Raw genomic sequence first — 15,701 nt, forward strand, 5'->3', positions numbered from 1 at the left:
GTATTACACAAATTGTTGATTTGACGTCTCTCAATAAGTCTTCAGTGCACACGTTTTTACAGATGTGTATGTGTGTGTTGCCTGCATGGCAGCATAGGAACCATATCAACACACAGTCAGTATGTCAGGTCATGAAACAATGAGAAATTCCTGTGATGAGTGTTAGTGCAGAGTGGTCAATCTGGGCACAAACATGAACGTATGAATGATTCAACAATGAAAATCATCATTTCTTTGGAAAAGATCCATTTTAATAGGAGACAATATGATAACCGCCTCCCTAGCAATATAATATGCAAACAACATACAAACAAACAAAGCAGCACATATTGGTTTAACGATAGTCCTGTAGGTGGTTCCACTTTACATCAAGAACTGGAACTAACGCCAAGTTAGCAAAGTTAAACAGGAAACAGAATGCTTTTTTTCCCACTTTAAACTCACTTTCTACATTGTCAAAGTCTTAGGATATACAGTCTGAGTTTACATACCTTGTGATTTACCCAGGTCTTTCAGAAAACATATTTAAACAAGAACTAGAACAAACCTTGTTTGTGAAGAGGAGAGAAAGAAATTGCCATTCATTCTCTTTTAATAACAACAGGAACATGCTTCAGTAATTACTGTCCAATTCAATTGTCCAGAGACTGTGAAGCGCTGCTATTGTATCGTCACTGCACTCAGCCACTTCAGTCTCATTCATCCTCCATCCTTTCACTGTGAATGTGTGCCGGCAGAGCTGAGGAGTGTGTGAACGTCCTCAGACAGAGGAGTTATATTCAGAGCAGAAGAAAAATGAAAAACACACAAATGCATGTGTGACATTGGACCAAGAAGAATGGAAACCAAAGCAAATCAAGGAACTACTTACTTTACATTAAGGCTACTCCCAGTATGCAAACACAATGTCACAAAATGACTGCTAGTTGTTCCCAGAATGCATTATAATTCGACTCGTGGTAGACTATCATTCCAAGTGCCATCACTTGGAAACTGGCCTTGTTTATGTTAATCTTGCCACTTTTTCAGAGGTCTGCTCAGGCTCAGTTTCCAAGCTCAGCTTAATGACTCATGGATTTAGCATATGCTGCCCCTAGTTTAACAATGCTAGCTGCCTTGAATCTCTGGCTTGCAACATTATAATTAACCACTGCTACCACACGGCCAGAAGCCCCTCTTTTACTTCTGTCCTGCAACACCTGTCTCAAACAGCAGCTAAAAGTAACTAAGTACATTTTCTGGAGGTTGTAAATGAAAATCTTGTAAAACCCACAGCACTTCATTTAACAATCTAGTAAAGACACCAAAGTTTCAGAAGACACAAAAACTCTATATCAGGCAGACATTTAGTGAACTCTGTATAAAACTATCCAAAACATATAAAAAACTTCCAACTGATTCTTTTGGTGCAACCATAAAAATCACGGTGTCTTTGGCTTGGATATTTTATACTTTGTACGTTAAAGATTTTCTCTTCTTCTTTGTGCCACATTCTCTCTAAAAAATGGAAACGCATAAACTAAACACAAAAATACACAGCACCAAGGTCAAACAGAGACCAAAACATGTTAGTGCTCTCCTCTGTTTGTGACCAACATCTACTCCTGTTGAGGATGAAATGCCGGATTGATTCAGTCTGATTACTGTCATTAGGGCCACAATAATGCCAACTCTAAGTACTGCTATTTCATCAAGCACTTCCGAAAGGATGTCTTTATCCAAACAGCCATGTTTTGAATGCTACAAATGTACACACGCACACACACAAGCACACACACACATAGATTCACGGACTCCTGCATCTGCAAATACACTCAGACAAACATAGAAAGCACTGACCAACCCCAGCTAAAAGAAGAACAAGATGCCAGAATTAGAGACTTAATTGTTCCCAGTAAAAAAAACAAGACTTCAGTCACCATCCACAGTACAAAAGGTTCAGGAGGTAAAGCAACACAAAGATAGTTTTGTTTGGGGCCTAAAAATGTGCGGTCTGGCCTCAGAATGGCTCAACAGACCAGTAAATGGAAACAACAGACACAACAGAATTCTTAGTATGAATATACTCAGTAAATTAATGACACTCACACTCCAGTACTGTACTGAATTATTCAAATTATATAAAAGCAGAAATGTCAGTGTGAGACACAGGGCCACTAAAGTCAAGAGAGTTCATCTTCTGTGGACCATGAATAACCACAGAAAATTTCACACACAACCCTGTGTTAGAGAGAGGTTATGTAATTGCCAAATTGGACTTTTCCCAGAGAATCTTGGGAGATTTTTGTGGCATTATAAAATATTTGTCAGAATGATGACAAAAGAATAAAGATAAAGGAATTACTAAAATATCAAAAATTGTCCTCTGTGAAACATGAAAATCCAACAAACATTCATGGTAATCTTACTCTTCAAGGTGTCTCCTGATTTGACGGTGGGTCAGTGGATCACTGTAGTTTTAGGGATTGTTGTCTGGGGTCAACAACTACCCATCTCAAATTTCATGGAAATTTGGCTTGCAGACGTTGTGATATCTTGCTAGAGACCAACAAATTGAGTGAAGGACCCAGTGATATACCCATGCTTGGGCCCTGCTGATAGGTAGGCATAAACTCACACAAGCTTTTTTTTCATACAATTTTGCTCCCTCTTTGTCTACATTCAAACTAATTTCCCTTGAAAAACAAAAGCAGGTGCACACTTTGGCTCAGGTGCAACATCCCAGTTACCATTCTCCTGTCAGGTGGCTGTGGGTTTCCCACTAAGTGGCCCTGAGAGGTGGATGTTCATGGTTGTAATGCACCCTGACTCACTCTGGTCATTGTTCTCTTGGCAGCAGAAGTGTAGATCTGTCATGTGGTATTGTGATAATTATATTAGGCAGGGCAGAGAATAATTATCAAATCCATGACAGAGCATCTCTACAGGCCTGGTGATTCAATAATTAACCCCATCAACTACTGTAACATGGACTTAAATATCAAATACAAACTAAAGCAGGAAAAGTTTTCATTCAAAATGACTTCTCTTATTTATAATCCATATATTGTTTCTTCCCCTGAATTCATTGTAGATCACCCATCTCCTCTCCACCTCCCATCTACCCTCCCACTCTCTGCCATCACACTCCCCAAGCTTCTGTCTCTTTTGCTATAGACACAGCTCAGAATGGGATGTGGCATCCTGTACCTGTGGTGAGGAAAGAGGGGGGTGGCACACAGGGTGCCATCACCACTAGAGGTGAAGCCCCAGCTTCAGCAGGGAAACAGAGGGGGGGCGTCACTGCTATAATCAGCTAGAAATTCCACAGCGCTGCAGGGTAGGAAACCAGTAAATACACACATACTCACTTTCACATTGTATGAGCATGTGAATGAAATATGGTAAACATATACACACACAAATAAAATATACACTTGTGTGGCCTGAGTGAGCATTAGACTAATGCTTAAACTGTTATCTATAAGTTTTTGTTGGGTTGAAAATACAACATCCTGCTGAATGTCCTCAGCATTTTAATTACATTCTCTAAAGCCATCATAAATCAATGATTGAGATGACAGTGCCACAAACAAACCGCTGCTGATATGAAACTCTTATAGCAATCACTTAGACCGAGACACTATTCTATTAATTCCAATGAAGCATACACACTTTCAGCAAAAGTTTGACATTTTGGGAAATATTTGCTCTCTGTTGGAAAGTTAGCTGGGAAGATTTATACTAGTCTCATGTCTGTACAGTCAATGTGAAGATACAGCTTGCAGCTGGTTAACTTAGCTTAGCACAAAGACTGATAATAGTGGGAAATAGTTAGTCTGGCTCTATGATCAGTCCAGAGGTAATGAAATTTAAATCCACCTACCAGCAGAAATTAAAAAAACAAAACAAAAAAAGGCGACAAAAAAAAAAGCGTATGTGTCAGGCTGTTTCTTTCACAGTAACTTCCTGAAATCTTGCTCAAACTCAAGAAATCAAGCAAATTAGTGTGTTTCCTAAAAAACAAAACTATTCCTTTAAGCAAAAAATCATATCCACTAAATACAGTAGTACTATTGTGAACTTGAACAAACCCATGCAATGAATATTTTTGACCAGCTTTACAAGTCTAATTCCACATACCGCATTTCTTTAAATCTTTGACATTACTAATTAGAAAAAGTGTGAAAATGTTTTTGTACTTCTTTTCTCAGTGTACACTACAGAGAGAAATCTGAAGACAGGTGTTAACACTAGTTTTGAATGTACTTTAACTCAGAATAAAACTATACTTGCAGTACTCTCCTGTTTCTCCAAGCTGTGAGTAAATACTATGAGTAAACTAAACTAAACTCTACTTTTCAGAACACCTCAACACTGCCCTAAAGAAAACTGTGATGATATACAGAATATATTTAGTATAAAATTTAGAACATAAAAGAGAGCGAGAGAGACAGAGAGAGAGAGTCAGGGTTGAGTATTTATATCAGCCTCATACTCACTCCCATTCCTTGCGCCGTGCCTGCGGTGTGCTGTGTATCTTATGAGCCTGGTGGGCTTTGACAATGTCCCTCTGCTCGATCAGGCCGCCCCGACGTCTCTTAATCACATTGGGACTGAGTGCCAAATCTCCATCCACCCCCGGCACCCCCCCACCAACATCGAAAGATGAGGCTACATCAAGAGAGAGGCCCAGACGGTTCGGGTGCGGAGGGGGAGCATGGCCAGACATGTGTGGGAGGTAGAGGATGTCGTAGCTGGTTGAAAGACTTTGGGGTTCCAATAGAGAGTGGGACTCAGAATACAGGCTGGACCCTCTGGCCAGTCCTGCACGATGCTTCTGCCAACTCTCACAGTCCACTGGGGATGGGTGGAGGATGTGGTGCCTGGGGGTGCTGCTACCACACATCGCCCCCATGCCAAGATCCAGACCACCCACTGGACACTCTGGCCCTCCTGGGGCTCTAGGTAGCCCCAAAGCATTTTGGTCCCCTGTCAGAGACTGAGAGCTGACCGAACAGGAGCCCAGTTCCAGCATGTTGGGAAGGCTGCACGGGATCTCAGCATAGTGCTGCAGGAAGGAAAGCGAGCAGAGAGGAAATGGAAAAAAAGGAAAGAAAATGTGAGAGACAGATAATATTAATGTACAAAACTAAACTATTATCAAAGTTTCACAAAGCAGTTCATTTGCTTGGATCTTTAATTCATTGCAATTGGGAGTTTTACTTAGGAGAGAGGCTGTTCAGACATATGACCACATAATTTAGATACGAACAGATAATGTGCTCAAGTACAAAAAGCATTTGAACTGGCGACTTAACAGTACACAGGTAACTGATGACCCATTACAGATGCAAATAGTAGCATTGCGCCCCACAGAGCAGACATGGTGTAGCCTCATGTACATCATTCCCACTCACAGATGCTCAAATAGTCTCTGCTTGGGTATTGGATTATTTGTATTTACAACAGTCAGAAGCCTGAAGAGATCCAGCTTCTGTGTAACTATGCATTTATTCAGCTAACCGTCTCAGGAAATTGGCCAGTGGCCCAATAGCGCTCCTTCTCCCCAGTCAGTTTAAAATATTACCAATCCTCTGAGCATCAGAACTGATTAGATATGCTGTAACACAGCCCTCAAAACAAATAATCATATTGTACTGCCTGTGCTGTGCTTAATTGTGCAATTAGGAAGAGTGAAGAACAACAGGGAGAGTGATTTTATCAACCCACCTTCTCCTTTATTTGGTAGGAACAGTAAGAGATAGTTTGATTTTGGGTATGTGCTAAGCAAGAACATCTTATTACTCTGCTCTTGTCCTGGTTTTACAAAGCCCTCTCCATTTTAGCTAGCTGCAAAAAATACTCAAGATTTCACAGTCCCTCTGTGATGAAAAGTCTTAACTGCAATGAAGATATTGAACAGCAGAAGATGTGGTTTTATAGAGCAGATAAGATGAAAGGATGAAAGCTATTCTGCTGTCTTAAAATCCATCAGACTGCTTAAGCAGCCCTGAGAGCCATTAATTAGACTGCTGTCAATAAGTGGACACACACTGCTATGAATGAGGCATTAATGATCAGAGACACACTTGAGTTGATGATGATGGTTTCACTGCACCTCCTTGATTTCAAGAGGTCTCTACTAACACCTCCAGATATCCAACTTTTTGTACAAATGCACTGAATACACTGCTAATATCTTGGGTGTACTTAAGTGGATGAAGCCCCAGGAATAAGCAGAAATCTCTGGACGGGAAGCAGTCGAATAAAAGTTGATATGATAAAATGTTCTATTTGAGCTTTGTTTTAGGAGAATGCCAATAAATCTGCAGCAATTTGATTTATTAAATTGATAAGGCATAAACTGCCATCATTTTGTTTAAGTTAAAAGAAATGAAATGGAAGTGAGCCAGATGGCAACAGTGCTGGTATTATTGCTCTGCTATGAAGGTGAACTATGATTTATCAATCCCACAAAAGTCTCTCCTGTACCTGTTTCTTGACCACTTATTGTGTTATGTTAAGTAAAAAGCTCTAAAAAAACAACTGTACTCTAGCACCAAACAGAAGCAGTGGCTAGCTGGTTTACTTATTAGCAACTAAAGAGCTGTATTTACAGCTTGTTGTGCTGGCCCCCAGGTGGCCAAAAAATAAATAAATGCTAGTTAACTAAGCAAAATTTCAAAAGAAAAAAAATATTCACTTTAGCCACAGAAAACATATATTTGTTATTTTATTTGCTAATTTATGATCGCCTTACATTGCAATCACTATCATTTGTAGAAATATTCTGGAGAATCCTTCATCACTGCCAGTGAGCTTTCAAATAGCAGGATGCAGGAAAATAGCATACTTCAAGGCTTTTTCCCAGCTATTTCCAGAGCCAATTTCATTGCTAATGTGCATGATAACTAGAGACACACAAATGAATGAAAATGAGACTGTCAGACAGTAGTGGTTACAACATTTGCTGCTGCTACCTCTCTGACACCTCTATTAAAGTACATATAACACAAAGGAATTGATGAAGAAACAAATCAATTGTGGTAGTTGAAACATGGATGGCCAATGAAACTGGATATGCTGTAACCTCTGTTTTAAAAAAAAAAAAAAAGGACTAAAATCTGCACTCAGAGCCCTTTCTGATTGGAATGATGTAATCTATCAGAAATTGTTATAAAAAAATTATAAGTCAAATTTTTACATTTGTTTCTAAGGCAAACAATCACTGGTGTTTCTTTTGTTTCTGATTGACTGTGCCCACTACCTCTGACACCTTAAATTTCTTGATCTCTGGGGGGTTAATGGTGCATAATGACTATGCTGCCGTGCTGGAACTCAGGGAGCAATGGGACCATAGGTAAAGTGCCTTTAATTGTGGCTGCTTAATGAATATAAGCTGAGCTTCCAACAGAGACAGAAAACACCTGGTGCTGCCAAGTCTTGTCCTGTCCTCTTCCTTCAGTTCCCCAGCTCTACTCAGTGCTCCAAAGTGATGTGCATAGAGTGAGACACATTCAGAAAAGGCCAGTGAAATATATAGATATGAATATGTCCATACAATTGTCCACTGCCTGGCTCCTGGCAGGAGAATTTAAATTGATCCGGTGCTTACTGTATCCATTTTGCAAATTATGTTCTCAAACTGGCTGCATGGGAATGCCAACACAATTAGCTGATATACAGCGATATTTGAATTCAGACAGCTGTGTATGGCTATGGAGCATCAGCCACTTCATAGATGCACAGAAAAATGCAACAAAGACAAAATAAATTGCCCTAGAAAGGTGCCATATTTGTGATGAATAGAAATAAAATAAGCTGTTACACTGAAACATTTTGAAAACCAAAACTTATTTCCCAGATTTGAAAGATGGAAAACGTACATTTTCTTTAGACAAATGTAGTTAGTAAAGGGTTGAAGGACAAATAGGTTTCTTCTAGAAGATGAAAGCTACTAAAACGGACACAGACACTGATGTTGGCAAGACAGTATATATGACAATAAACATAGATTTTAGATTACTACAAGCACAAGGTTATTCTGTAAGTCACTCCAGTTCTTATCAGCAAACAGTGAGTGCACTTTGCTCATCCATGGTGCATTTATGTAAAGACCATTTAGATTGCATTTATCTGCACATACCATATGTTACTTACAGAATATATTTGATATTAAGGCACTTAAGTCTCTTGTTTATGGTCATCTACCATCTGTTAGTGAGATCAATACAGTGAGATTTAAAAAAAAAAAAAAACGACAGACACAAATATTCCTAATGTAATATCTTTTGACTTTATAGACAATATTCAGTTTGTCTCATATTTGAGGGAAAAGTTTAACTTTTGGGGAGCTTGCATGCTATATTACAAAGAGTTAGATGAAAAGATTGATACCACTCTCACATCTGTATGGTAAATATGATGCTACAGCCAGCTGCCCGTTAGCTTAGCTTAGCGAAAAAAAAAAAACTGGGAACAGGGGGAAACTACGGAGCCCCTCTGGTGACATTGGATAAAAAAAAAAAATAATGCGTGGCCACGAGATAATAACGCGAGGTCACGAGATAGTAACGCGAGGCCACGAGATAGTAACGCGTGGCCACGAAATAGTAACGCGAGGCCACGAGATAGTAATGCATTAAATATCTCGTGGCCACGAGATCATAATGCGTGGCCACGAGATAGCGTTATTATCTCGTGGCCACGCATTACTATCTCGTGGCCTCGCGTTACTATCTCGTGGCCACGCATTAAATATCTCGTGGCCACGCGTTACTATCTCGTGGCCTCGCGTTATGATCTCGTGGCCACGCATTATTTTTTTTTTATCCAATGTCACCAGAGGGGCTCCGTAGGAAACAGCTCTATCACTGCTTATATCAGTAGCCAAGGATACAGGCTTAGGCTTTGTGAAACTTTTAATGTCTAATTCCACTCCCTCGTGTGACCATTACCAGCACTATTATTACAGACCCACACTGCTAGCCAAACAACAGAACTCAACCACAAAGCTCTCAAAAACACCCACACTGCAATGCACAGACTAAAACATCAAACCACAGCTGTTTGCCTGCTCAAAATTACATTATCAAAACCATACTGCCATGAAGTGGTTTGATAAAATTCTCCCAATTAGCTTTTAAGAATTTGGATGTTGATTCGGCTCAGTCCCCAAGCTTTCTGACTGCCATTATCTCAAATCACAAACATCTAAAGAGTTACTCACAGCTGTGAAGTGACTTCTCAGTCACATAGGGTCAGATTACAAGAGACAAAAGAACGCGAGTCTTGACGAAAACTGAATCTCAAATAGAGGAGCCAAATTATTTTTATGCTCTTTGTTGGACGGCCAGGTGTCTGCAAGGTTTCTAATGAGGAGTGAAGGAGAGGCTCAGACAGGCGAGGAACCTTCCCACACCTGCTGCCCCCAACAGCCCACACAACTGCCTGATTACACATTATATTTCACCACATCCTCCCCCCAACCTCGATGTCAATCCGGCAACATGGCCACACATGCGTCACAAAGTGTTATGTCACCTGGATCTACTCTAATGGGCCATGTGTTTGAAAAGGAAATCAGGCGTAAAATTCCAGTCAGCTGAAAATAACCACCTTGTTTGTAACGAGGTGAAGGAGATTGTTAAGAAAGAAGACAGCTTTGTGAATGAAAAATCACTGGTTATCACTATTTCCTATTACTGAAGATATTCTAAATATGCTTCTGCATTATACAGGCAATATGGAGGAATATGGCAATAAGATGGCAGGTTAAAACAGATATTGCAAAGTAAGCTTTTCTTCAAGTGCATGAGAAACCTCAGTCAGAAAAGGGATGTCCAGTCAGACCAAGACCTTTAGACTTAGAGTTATTAATCGCAAGGCAGTGGGAACAAACATAGTATTTCTTCAGCCATTTTGGGAACCACAGTATGCTGTGGGTTATCATATAGCTTTATTTGCCTTGTACAAACAGAATAACAAAGACCAATTGAACTGAGCAGACAGCTCAGTCAAGAATAAAAAACACTGACAGTTTTAAATACTGCAGTATCCTGGGACATACAGTATATATGTTCGCATGCTCTCAGTGAGAAGTCTAATTTTCTATAGCTCAGCTTGCCTTTAACTCTGAGCAATGAATCTCTAAAATACAGCCACGGCAAATTACTGTTCTGTATTATACAGAGTGCATTAGGCAGTGCCAACATCTACATATTAAATTTACAGCTTTCTGTTACACACTGTGGAGCATTTGACTGGGCAAACCAAAGCAGCAAATATGCAAATGTGCAGTGTGTAATGAAGTAGCATCAAAGATTGGGAAACAAAGATAAAAAGGCAAAAAGCACACAAGAGCAAGTTTTTGGATCACTAACATTCACATGGATCTGTGAATGGAGAAAAATGTCCACATAAGAAGGAAATAGCATCAGATTAAACTTCTTATATTCTACTCAAATTATGCTGCATCAAATTATTATCCTCTGACCATCAAATACGATCACATTCAGCTAAGATCTATTCTCTTTCAAAACTTAAGCTACTAATTCACACTATAGGTTTTCCTTTTAAATGTTTTATTTTGTCATTACTTTTTTTTTTGCTATCGTTTTGTAAATCCTTCATACACCCTGCACACGTATTTCCATTCATATATCCCTACTTAACACTTATTCCTCCCAGTGTACAGTGTTGTTCTTGTACTTGCCCTTCATTCAATGCACCCATTTACTTTAATTTTATTTTATGCCACGATACTTTGCTGTATCCCATGACTGTGATATTTTATTACTGCAACAATAACAACCCAATTTTCCCTGCAGGGTTTATTAAAGTTTTATGTTATCATTTTATTTTATATTGTCATTATGTAACTATTGTGCTAGATATTAGATGTTTGAACAGATCAGTTAGTTGAAAGCCTGAGTAACATTTGAAAGTGAACATACAAAGAAAATGTACTTGATTTGTTTTCACTGTTCTCTTATATTTTGCTTTGCAGTGGATGTGTAAAACTAAGTGCTAGACTTAATGAGGAACATTATTGAACAATATAGTATAATTTTGAATTGATGGTATTTATAGGGTTAATAAATTTGCCAGAGTCATACTCACTTGAGTAGGAAAACTAACAATTTTGTTTCTTAATTGACTGCATTTTTCCACTTTGTGATTATTTTCTTAAATAATTCAGTCTGGTTTTTTTGTCTTTGACTGCAGCCAGGTGTGACATGTAGACTTCAAATGATGAAAAGATGCTTCTCAAAGAGATCCCACTGCTGTGATGACCTTCCAGGACAGACCATTACACAACCACTGGCACATCGGATCAGTAATGATCAACACTACTAATAGGACCACCGTATTGCTGTGGTCAAATCACTGAAAGGTAAAGTAGCCTCATTGGGAAGGGCCAGAAGGTGAGGAACTGTTAAATGATGGACTCCCTCAGTCCTGTGATGTAATTATCAATTTTAGACATTACACCCAACACAAAGCAGGGTAAAACCACTGCCATCCAAAAAAAACATCATTCATTCTGGGAGTTTTGTTGTTGACTATTTTTCAGATAAGAAATTTTCCACTTCTTTGAGGGAACAAGGAGGTGAAAACATGCTGTACACATGAGAAATGTCTCATAAAATGTCAACAATGTTTAGATGTTTGGTGAACAGAGGGGCCAAGGCAGACATTTGACTTCAACCTGAGTGAAATTACTCAGCAAAGTGTATGATAATTTTTGTCAGTGGGACAGCTAGTATACTTTGGTTGCAACACAACAATGCAGGGCTATTGAACTGCATAATGATTTGAATAACATGGCTTCCTGTACCATTAGAGATTAATCATATTTTACAGCTTGCAGCAGACATTGGGACTTGGGAGGAGTAGTTTGTTTTGCCAACAGTTTCTCCAAATATGACTGTGTGTGTGTGTGTATGTTTGTCCAAGAGCTGCAAAGAGGTCTAACAGCTTATGTCGCAGTGCGAGACATGAGTCATATACTGTATTTACCTGTCACTTAAATGACAAGACTTACATTATTCTGTTATATAAACTGTCCAGATGCAAATATGAGTGTAACACTACTCTATACCTGGTGCATATGTGCCTTCAACCATTACATAGAATAAAGCAGACCTGATGCACAAGCAGGTACTGATGTCCAACTCAGCATATATATAAAAACATGCTTAACTGCATGTTAATGATTTGGTTGTTTTTATGTTTTTTAGTTCAACAGACAGTCTCACTTCTGTGCAGGGTAAATTGAATAATATATTGATATAAATAACAGATAATTAAATTTAATAGGATCCTACCTCAGAAGTAATTGAATTCTGTGGAAGAGCATAAAACTGTTAAAAAAAAAAGCTTTTAGTACAGAATGTCTGTACAATTACATTACAGCACTCCATCCTTATATATATGATATTAGGAAAAATCTCTTGTACATACACATTATTGCTGTGAACTCAGGGAACAAATATCAATAAGGCCACTGACATTTAAATTTTTCCCAAACTTATCCACAAGGCTGAGGGGAAACAGCTGAAACATGGACCCATTCCACAGAAAAATCTAAATGAATGAACACTGGTTTTACCGGCACTAAAATAGTAATAAATTATGGTTGTTGTGAACCTAACTGTGCCACGTAAGTACAGCAGCACATAAGAACAGTATCTGCTGAATTAATTTCTCAGATCCCATGTCAGGCTCACCAGGAAGCCACTAGCACTGTGAACAGCGTGATGAAATGAAATCACTGTAATGAACTTTTTACCTGTATAAGAATTTATTGCCTGAAATGTACATTCATCTCTGCTGAAAAGAATACAACTGAGGATTAACTTGTGATGTGCTGTATATGAGTGGATCACCCGTGTCCATAACAGAAGAGTCTCCTTTCTTTTGCTTTTGTCCTTTGACACAAGCATGTCCATTATCTAATTTGGAATTCAATTGGCTGGGCTGCTTAACTGGTACAAATGGGCAGGTTTTAGTATACCATAATGATTAAGATAGGTACTGTATGTTTTCTGTGCTAGTTTGTAATCGCCTAAAATTCCTATGTGACAAACCACACCAGTGGAGCACAGTTAAGATGAAGCAAACTACAACGCGTATGCAGCAAAGTGAATGAGTAGTTGGAGGAAACTGGAACATGAAAACCTTAGAGCAAGGCCTGCTCACTTGTTCTAGATATCAGCAGGAAATTAAATGGCAAAAAATCCAGTACATGAAATAAAAGTTTGCTAATATTGTCTGACTCAGATCTGGTAGAAAAACTACCTGCCTTTGTGAAGAAACCCATTGCACATCTAAAGGCTAACAAATGAAAACAAAAATGCATCAATGTTTGAACAACCTAACTGGTTTACAGTCACCACCAGTCTCTAGACCGGTGACAAGCTGTGGGTAGAACCTGGGTTGAAAATACAAATATATGTCTGAGTTCTAGCCAGGTTCACCTTGAACCACTGATAACACCTCAGTCATTTTATATTCTAGGACCCTAATTAATATGCCAAGATTTTGAAAGCCAGGCTGATAAAATAAGAGAGCACAAAACATGTGATTGATTGTGATTAATCACAATTAGTCTGTATCTGACTTTAACTGTGGTAGGTGGTTCAACAAACACACAGCTTGTTTTCCATAAGAATCAGTTCAAGAGGTACAGTCAGGTTCAGCTTTGTGCAGAACAGAGGCAGTAATTTATACACCATGAAAACCAATTTACACCCCGTCCAAGCAGAGTGGTGTTATTCAACCAGGACAATCAGTGCACTTGACAGGAAAAGATTAACAAAACACAATAAGAAGAAAATATAGCCAAACTAGATTGGGGGTGGTAAGTGACAAGTGGTAATGTGATGAAATAATTAACAAGACACACCAGAGAAGCAAGACTGATCCAAGCAATGGTCCATTTGCCCTCATTCAAAAAAAAAAAAAAAAAAAGGATCTGTTGATCAATTTTAGCACAAGACTCAGCACAATGCCTTTTAACCCACTAAACAGTAACTGGGTATTGTGAAACATTACATAACTGCAATTCAAAGCCTGCAGTGTACAGGAAAAAGAGAGATGTAAAGTGATGAAGTCGACTGGCAACACAGCGTTTGCCTTCAGCATCCTGTCATCTATAACACAGACACTGATTGTTCAAACTGCCTCTTCCTTCATTGTCAAACTCCCATGACTTGAGAAAACAGGCTGTTGTGCTAGCTGTGATGGATTGGTTACCTAAATACATCACTACAGGCCTTAACATGGGTTCATTTTTCAAGAAGATAAAGAAAAAAAAAACAACAACACAAAAGTCAACTTGATAATGTCCCAGTTCACAGAAATATAACACCAGAGACAGACAGCCAAGCTCATGGATGGATGATACAAGCAAGTCTTGACATTTTAGCATCTAAAAACCCATCAATAACTTGTCAGATACACGCTTTCTCTCTATTCACTGCAGCAAATGTAGTCTTGATTTTCTCATCTTAATTAATTCCTCCCTCCTTCAGGTAACGACCGCTGCCTTCCCCAACATGTGAAACTGAACAGGGGAGATTTTTTTTCCAACACTTGAAATTTTATCATTATCTGGTCTAGGCCTACTTAACAATTAGAAGAACCTAATTCAAGTCTGCCTCCATGTGGCCTTTATACTGACACCTGGTCTGTCAGTCACTCTGCAACAAGAATATTAAGATTTCAATCTTCTTGTACCAGTATGACACTAATGGCTCACTCTCCTGTCCTCTCATCCTGCTGCACTGGTAAAACCCAAAGCAGAGAGAGATTAGTGCTGTCATTGTCTTAGTACATTGCTAATTTGGTCATGTTGCTAATTAAGTATGCAACAAGATAAGGTGAGTGGGGCTGAAAAACAACGTCCTGTCTGGGCCAAACATTTAGGGGGGCCTTTTTTTAAAGGCAAAAGTAACATACAAAAACGTTTAATTGAGAATTGTAGTATCAAAAACATATTTTTAAAAGAGTAAAACTGCAGACTGCTATGTTTTAAGTCACATTAGAGCTTCACAATCCTGCACTTGTCTATCTCACTGATTAGCATTATCAATGAAGGCTGAAGGAAGACTCCTGATTCTGGCTTTCTGCACCCTGTTCCTCTGGGTGGCACACAAACATAACCTCTGCCAAAAGGCTTCAGCTGTCGAACAAGCGATGAGCTCAATACAGTCGCGAAACTGCTGAGTGCTTTCAAGTAACACCTGTTTTGAAAATATTCATTGCGTAGGATTTCTTACCTAAAAAGAGAGAGCTCCTTTCCATTTCGCTCACCTTTCCACAGGAACTGTAAATGTGGCAGCACACACGACCACGTCCGCCGTACTATCCACTGCCAGTATTGAGAGAGGGAGGGAGAGAGAGAGAGAACGAGGGAGAGAGAGAGAAAGAGAGAGAGAGGACTGTGCCAGGTTATTAGCCAGGGGGAATCGGGGGAACTGGAGCAGTTGCCAGGTACACCACACCAAAAAATACAATAAAACCCGCTGCTTGTCATATTCTAAATCTAAATTAAATCTCATGTACTTATTTGTTCAGTTCCACATGTATGAATATGAAGCTATAGGCTACACAGCTCATGAACAGCACAGTATACAGGTAACCTACTTGTTGCCTTCTGCTTGGCCTAACATGCAGCCATAACCTGGAAACCTGAATCTCTGCCTTCATGGGCA

The 15,701-nt window shown here is 39.2% G+C and overlaps 1 protein-coding gene across 3 annotated transcripts in view; it reads right to left on the reverse strand.

Annotated features, from left to right (window-relative positions):
- The window catches only part of LOC121182923 (voltage-dependent R-type calcium channel subunit alpha-1E), a 91,396-nt gene extending 76,061 nt beyond the window's left edge, over window positions 1-15,335 (reverse strand). For all 3 annotated transcript variants that reach the window (XM_041039566.1, XM_041039568.1, XM_041039567.1), the window contains exons 1-2: window positions 15,267-15,335; window positions 4,482-5,050 (exon numbers count right to left, since the gene is read on the reverse strand). In XM_041039566.1, the coding sequence (XP_040895500.1) occupies window positions 4,482-5,017 (536 nt within the window). In that variant the 5' untranslated portion in view covers window positions 5,018-5,050; window positions 15,267-15,335. The remainder of the gene's footprint in view (window positions 1-4,481; window positions 5,051-15,266) is intronic.
- Window positions 15,336-15,701: the final 366 nt, after the last annotated feature.

Source organism: Toxotes jaculatrix, chromosome 6, assembly GCF_017976425.1.
Source record: "Toxotes jaculatrix isolate fToxJac2 chromosome 6, fToxJac2.pri, whole genome shotgun sequence".
Lineage (NCBI taxonomy): Eukaryota > Metazoa > Chordata > Actinopteri > Toxotidae > Toxotes > Toxotes jaculatrix.